This window comes from Athene cunicularia (genome assembly GCF_003259725.1).
Source record: "Athene cunicularia isolate RWA chromosome 1 unlocalized genomic scaffold, athCun1 chr1_part1, whole genome shotgun sequence".
NCBI lineage: Eukaryota > Metazoa > Chordata > Aves > Strigiformes > Strigidae > Athene > Athene cunicularia.
In genome coordinates, this window is record NW_020799091.1 from 90,504,095 (window position 1) to 90,511,868 (window position 7,774).

Genomic DNA, 7,774 nt, shown 5'->3' on the forward strand with positions numbered 1-7,774 from the left:
GGGGTGGGGGGAGAAGAGTATGTCTCATCTACTAGTAGCTTTTGTATTGCCTCAAAGCTTTATGCTTCTGACCAACACAACCATCTCGTCTTTCTTGGAAGCTGAGCATGTAGGCATGTAAGCAGTACAGTCTCACTCATGGCGGGCTGGAGAGGTTTGAGTTACAGCAGCTGTGTACCAGTGGCAGCATAAAGCCTAGCACAGGATATAAAATAGACACACAGAGCTTGATTCTGCCTTGTCTACAACTTCTTCCATTAGCAAAACATCTTCATTAAGATTAACTCAGCTATGTCCACTCTATACAGCAGTCACTGCAGATAGGGCTTTGCAATTTGCAGTGCATATTGAGGGTCATTATACAGACATCTCCAATACTTTGTATTTTATCTGTAACAGCTAGCAGCTTGGGAAAACAGAGTATTTAGCATGCACTGTGCTCCTTTCAATGCAGAGTAGCAGCTGGTAATAAGGTGGAAGTTATTTAACATAGCAGTATATTTGTGACTCACTAGTCAGTGCTTTGAGCATTACAGGCTGCAAAGTCTATTTTTAAACAATGAGATCAAAAGAACTCAGGGCTGTCTCATTTTCTTCTGGCTGTGGGTTCATGCCTCAGCTATCATTAAGCCCTAGCTGGAAACAACCCCTTAAATAAGTGCTTTAGTTTGGCCTTCTCCTAGGAGCACCATTGCTAGGAGATGTGGAAGGACTTTGAAACATCCTTAGAGACCTGCAGAACTGTTAGACTGAAATAACTTCCACGTCCACAAAGTCCCGATTTGCTCTCCTGTAAATGCCCTTGCATCAAACCTCTGCAGGTGAGCTTGCTGCTAACAAACTTCAGCTGAAAAAGTTACAGTTTTATGATAACATAATTCTAGCCCTTAAACTGTAGGCAGCTTAGGACTCTATTAGGTTTAGATTTCAACAACATTTTAATGTCATTCAATATTTCAAGTGCTACTATTTTTGACTCACAGTTGTGGTCACTGGCAGAGACACCAATAACTTTGTTCTGGAACAACTTCACAACTATTTGTTTGGGAGAAGTTGCTGCCAGGAGAGGAGGGGGTAGTCTCAGCCCTTTTCCTGTTCAGTCTTTTGGCACCTTTGCTGCGACTGCCTGCAAGGTTGCCAGTTACTACAGTTCTACAGTGTGGATGCTTATCCTCTCTGACAAGCATTGAATCATGTCACACAAAGTGTTGAAGCACTGTCTGGCTTCCAGCTACTACAATGCAATTGTAGCATGGCCTAGTTTTGAACTAAGAATAAAAGGCTCTCTATTGTGTCTTTAGTCCTTTGAGTCATGAGGTGGAGTTGGCATATAGAAGTATTTGGTTATGTCCTTCCAAACTTTCTGGTATCAACTTATCTATAAACATGCATACTTAAAACAAGGCTTGCTAAAGGGCCTCAAATTGTCCTGCTCTGGAAATATGAAACTCCTGTTACTCTTGCTCCTCTTTAGGCCTTATCTGTTGGTGGCTGAGGGCCGGAGCAGCCACACACATACAGGCTGTAAGTGCTATCAGGCAAAGCTACAGTTAACACTGTAATGCTGTTTCAAGTTAAGGTACTCCGCACGTTAAAAAAATCACTGCACTCTTTGGCTGTACAACAGAGAGCAAACCCTGCAGGCCATGAGCAGCACAGCTGATTTCAAAGTATTGCTCTTCGCTGTCCAGTACAGCAGTGACAGTTAACATGCACTCTAAGGGCATGACCACTGCCATGACTGCAGGGAACATCGTGCAGAGACAACCAAGCCAGAGCAAACCTCAATAGGGATATTTTCACAATCTGGGGGAAAGCTGGAAGAAGTGCTATCCTAGACATTAGGACTGACTCTAAATTAAGAATTTCTACCATTCACTGATATTTATGAGCACCACTCATAGCTGTGTGGCTTTGGTGCTAAAGTTACTGTATGTATGGTGCTGTGTCTCTCAGCCTGGGCCTTACCATATGGCATATGTGTCAATGTGTCCTTCACTAGAGAAAGCTGCAGCACTTGGGCCTTTGTTTGAGACACAGGAGACTTCCCCTCCCTGAGCATCTTGTAGCTGCAGTAAGGTCAGTTAAAGGTACAGTTCCATGCAGCTGGCATTTGAAGGTAACCAGCCTTCTTTGCACTAGACCTGTCTGATCAACCCCTCCTACCTAGGGCATCAGCTTGTTTAGCTTGCCTGGAACATAATCCCAGGGCTGTCTGATTCATCTGGCAGGAGCACTATGGTGGGCTGAATGGACTCACTGTCACCTGGATCGGGGATGGAAACAACGTCCTCCACTCCATCATGATGAGTGCTGCAAAGCTGGGAATGCACCTGCGTATTGCGAGTCCCAAGGTAAGAAAGCCATGTGGATGGAGTAAGAAAGGCAAACATTGCCCATTCTTCTCTCAGCCACTTGGATAATCCCCAAGGGCCTCAGTTAGTGGGGATGGCACATATCTTGAGGGCCAGCTTTTAGAACCAGAGTTCAGAATCCTGATTTAATATTCCAATGCAAAGCAGGAGTAATTCACACAATCACAGAATCACAGAATCAGCTAGGTTGGAAAGGACCTTCATGATCATCAAGTCCAACTGTTAACCTAGCACTGACAGTTCCCAACTACACCATGTCCTTAAGCACTAAGTCGACCCGACTCTTAGACACCTCCAGGGATGGGGACTCCACCACCTCCCTGGGCAGCCCATTCCAACACCTAACAATGCCTTCTGGAAATAAGTGCTTCCTGACATCTAGGTCTAAACCTTCCCTGGCACAACTTGAGGCCATTCCCTCTTGTCCTGTCTCTTACTACTTGGTTAAAGAGGCTCATCCCCAGTTCTCTGCAACCTCCTTTCAGGTAGCTGTAGAGGGCGATGAGGCCTCCCCTCAGCCTGCTCCCGGTACGACCTGTGCTCCAGACCCTTCACCAGCTTCGTTGCCCTTCTCTGGACACGCTCGAGTCATTCAATGTCCTTTTTGTAGTGAGGGGCCCAAAACTGAACACAGGAATCGAGGTGCGGCCTCACCAGTGCCGAGTACAGGGGTCAGATCCCTTCCCTGTCCCTGCTGGCCATAGCTAGTGCTGACACAAGCCAGGATGCCATTTGCCTTCTTGGCCCCCTGGGCACACTGCTGGCTCCTGTTCAGCCGTCTGTCAATCAACACCCCCAGGTCCCTCTCTGACTGACAATTCTACTGAGTTCAACTTCAGAAGGGCTGAGGGGAATTAATGACTGAAGTATAAATCACAGAGAATAATAATTCCATTTGAGAAAGTGTTACAAAGTCATCCAGTGCCCTCTGTCTTTGGAAGTTGTTTCAGATTGATGGAACTGTTGCATCTTGGTTGGCTCAGACTGGTGATGTGGCTCTTTAGAATGTTACATTGTAATACAATATAAAATATAAAACAAATAATCAACTTAGAACAACAACAAAAAAAAGAAGTATAAGCATTTCATTCTGTAACTGTTGAAATAATTTTTCTTACCTTATCAAAACACTCTACCAGCTTATCTCCAAAATAAACTTTCAACAAAATCAGCATAATTTCCTCAAATTTTACAGTTCTGTAAGACATTCTACCCATAGCAAATGGCTCAATCAGTATTTTTCTAACCAATGATCAGTAAAGATCTTATATACATTCCATGATATGTTACCTATCATCTCTTTGGCAGGGGTTTGAACCAGACCTCAGAATAACTGAAATAACTGAGCAGTACTCCAAAGAGGTAGGAACCTAAGAAATAGCCTAGTAAACTAGTTTGAATAGAGTGTATTTTCATTATAAACTAAAAGAAATGAAGTTCCATGTCTTCCTGATCTTCCTTATTTTATTCACATTAGTATGGCACCAAGTTACTTCTCACAACAGATCCTTTTGAAGCTGCAGACAGTGCCAATGTCTTAGTTACAGATACGTGGATAAGTATGGGACAAGAAGAGGAAAAGAAAGAAAGACTAAAGGCATTTCAAGGTTATCAGATTACAATGCAGGTAAAATTTGAGTTTTAGGTTTTTGTTAATGCTTTTACAGTTTTCATTGATAAAAATCAACATCAGCAAAGCATGGGTTTGATTTTTTTTTGAATGGGGCCATGGAACAACCCCATGCAAACCTTCCTCCAACTTGAAAAACATGAAAATAAAAAAGTTTGAATTATCTTATACAGTTCACATGAATTGGCCTCTTTCAGAGCTTCCCAATATCTAACTCCAGAACATGTACAGGAGAGCTACCCCTTTACTTCTTTACCTAAAAACTATTTCTAACTTTGAATTTCCTCTTTGCTACGAGAAATGATCCCTTATATTGAATTTAGAATGAGCAGCTCACAGATTAACTCTTAAATGCCTGGACAGCATTTGGGGCAATTTTGTGTATATCTGTCAATGAATAAAACATTAAATACATGTCTTTAAAATCATCTAGTTGAAATGCTTATCAGCACAAGATCAGTTAGAGAAAACAAGGGATAAACTATTAATTATCAAAGGTGAAAAGGACATTTTCCTTGCTGATAAAATTACTGGTTTGATTGACTGTATTTTAACATAAGTTCACAAAATACTATTGATCGGTATGTCTCTGAACTGGCCTAAAGTGCTTTAATTCATAGTTCAGTGGCATCAGATCAATATATTATGAGTGACAATATCAAAAGAAAAAAAATATAGCCTTTTAAATTATGATTTAGCATGTTTTTATTGCAATTATCAATAGTATTGCACTTTATTGATCCATTAGGTCACTGAAATTTTTAATCCTCTACAAAAGCCAGAGAAACAGGAGCAAATATTTGACTTTTGTGAAGTCAGCACTGAACTCCTACTGACTTAAATGGGGATATTCCCATCTTCTTCACAGATGAAGAATTCTTTTGAAGTCAGTGGAATTCTTCTGAGTTCATCATCCAAGTAACAAGAGTGGGAGCTAAAATAAAATTTGTTAGCCTTAAAAGATTTTATTAACGTCCTCAGATATTTCTTTATTTTTATATGCTTTTTTATCTATAGATGGCAAAGTCTGCTGCTTCGAACTGGACTTTTTTACATTGTTTACCTAGAAAACCTGAAGAAGTTGATGATGAAGTATTTTATTCTCCACGGTCATTGGTTTTCCAGGAGGCTGAAAACAGAAAATGGACAATTATGGTAAAAAAAGAAGATAATAGTAGTTAGAGGTTAGGGTCAGCTTCTGTTCTTCCTTACACTACAGGCTTGGATTCAGTCTGGTTCCTCGATAAATAGTAAATGTTAATACATATGTTTCAAATGCACCCCACAGCACATCACAGTTTTGACTATAGGCAACATATATATGTAGCAAAAATACTGCTGGACACATATGTGACCTATTTTGATGATAATCTACTGTTGCTTGACCCAGTTTTTATCACTAAGTGAAATCTACAGTATAAGCTGTAATTTTTTGGTATCCAAATCACTGGGTTTACTCTAATGATTAACTGAGCTGCTCAGTTTTAAAACATGGTAAATGCTGAGGTCCCAGGGACTGGTCTCACAAACCGTAATTTCCTAAACACTTAAAGCTAGAGGTTCTGAAACATTCTCTCAAGAAAAGCTGCCACTGACACCAGTAGGAACTTTCCCTGAGGAAGTACTGTAAGAGCAGAGCTTTGAAGGACCCTGAAAGGTTATGGTGTGGGTAATACTGTGTGATCCATGGGAACCATGAGAGGACACTTGGCATTTAACATAAACCACAACTACCCTCTCAGCATTCCTAGAATTTCAGAAAACTACTGCCAGATCTTAGTAACCTTTTATTTACTGGAGGCTTTAGAACCATCATGTTGACAAAAGCTAGTGAAAACTCAGAGGTGAAAAAAATCCCAGAAATTACATTGTCATATCTCTCAAGCAAACTCTGGATGTGCTCCAAGTGAATAAGTGGTTGAGTATTGTATTTGCCAAAACTCCAGATTTTGAACATGGTCAAAGTTATTAATAAATTTGTGTTACATTCGTAGTTTTCACCTTAGAATTTAAAAAAGTACTCATATTTTTTAGTTTAACATTGCACTGTTTTTAATTGTCCTAAATATTTTTTCAAAGAAAATAAATCCTTTACTTTGGGTTCCAGCTGCACATCTTTTTTCAGGGTTAAGAAAAATGTCATATTTGTATTTTTTCAAGCTATAAAAATAATAACTGGATAGATCTTGTTTGTACATTATTTTCTACCACTTTCAACTCAGACAGCAAACTGAAAAGTAAATTATTTTCTCAGCTGTAATTCCAAACACGTCTGAGTGCAGCTACAACATGGTAGCAGTGAGGGGCTGCACAGCTGTGTACTCAGTCCCCACTGCATGCTTGGGACTGCCTAGCACACTGAGCAGGGTTGAAGGGAAAGGAAGGACAGGCAATGAGACCTGGAAAACCCTTGTAAGTCCAGTTATGGGCCAAAAGAACAATTTGCAGTCAAAAGCTGCTGTGAAATTGCAACAGCCTGAACCAGGTAATTAATACCTTGTCAAAACCAAGCAAGCATGGGGTTTGTTACGTACACAGGTGTGGGGAAGACAGCAGAGCTGGTCCAACGCCACATTTTATTTAGCTGACATTCCCATTGGTCTTGTTTCACAGCCATCCCTAGCGTTTGTTGGAGTACTAGGGGGAGGTCAGGAGAGGTAGATGACACACTATTAACTTCAGTGAGGATTTTCTATGTTTTTCTACAGAAAGCATAGCTAAACTGGGATAAATTTCAAAGTCCTGATTCTAGTATGGCTCTCACTGATGCTAATGGAAGCTCTGCTGAAATCCACAAGCAAACACATGTGCTGTTTGGCTGCCTACAGAATCTCCTAGCAGTAGCTGAGGATACAATATATAATATGCCAGAAAGGCCTTAGCATTTGATCTAAATGCTTTGTCTGAATTTCTCCTAGGCTGTCCATTATATATTTTGTCCACACTAAAAAAATCTATCAGCTGCAACACAGAACATCCTAACTGATTTTAAGCTCTTTCCTGATTCATCATCAGAAATTCTAGCAAATAAATCTAAGTGTGCAGTTTTTGTCAGGACAATAAGTTTCAGCACAAGACTTTAGAGCTGGGAATTATTTTCCCCTTATTTATTTTTATGGAGTATCTGTTTCCAGTGTGATTGGATTTTTTCTTTTCTTCCTCCTCTAGGCTGTCATGGTTTCCCTGCTGACAGATTACTCACCACAGCTACAAAAGCCTACATTTTGATGCTTGGATTCCTACCAAGAGAAAAATATTCCTCATCGGCAGAATATTCTGGTCCATGAGGACATAGATCTTCTTCGGAAAGGATCAAGGCAATGAATGATTCTTTAATAAAACCATATAGTTAGCTGTATATTATTGCATTACTTTCGTGAAAATGTTCAAGACAATAAACACCATTGCAAAAGCTGCTTTTCTTCTTGATGCTCCAAGTTGGCTATCCTCTCTAGTGATCAGCATCATGGAAAATGTTCCAAGGTTGCACTTTAATGATTTAACTACCAGCACCATAAGCATAATATAGTCTATGCATAGCTGTGCTGGAACTCGTATAGTGTAATATGACAGACATAGCCTTCTCCCTAAGCCTGTCCATTTAGTTGCTGACCTCAGGAGGTGTGCACAGGTTTGCTTTGGTTGCCTGCACTTCCTGGGCACCCTGGCTCCTGTTTCTGTCCTCCAGCCAACCTCCAAATCCCACTCCTGTTTGACACCAAAAATATAGAGACCTTGTGAGCATCATCTTCCTCCATGACATTCCTGT

General features: G+C 40.5%; 1 protein-coding gene across 1 annotated transcript in view; it reads left to right on the plus strand.

Annotated features, from left to right (window-relative positions):
• OTC (ornithine carbamoyltransferase) overlaps positions 1–7,360 on the plus strand; it is a 36,535-nt gene extending 29,175 nt beyond the window's left edge. The window contains exons 6-10 of the mRNA XM_026848882.1: positions 2,232–2,354; positions 3,684–3,737; positions 3,853–4,002; positions 5,023–5,160; positions 7,174–7,360. Coding sequence (XP_026704683.1) covers positions 2,232–2,354; positions 3,684–3,737; positions 3,853–4,002; positions 5,023–5,160; positions 7,174–7,233 — 525 coding nt within the window. The 3' untranslated portion in view covers positions 7,234–7,360. The remainder of the gene's footprint in view (positions 1–2,231; positions 2,355–3,683; positions 3,738–3,852; positions 4,003–5,022; positions 5,161–7,173) is intronic.
• The last annotated feature ends 414 nt before the right edge of the window (positions 7,361–7,774 follow it).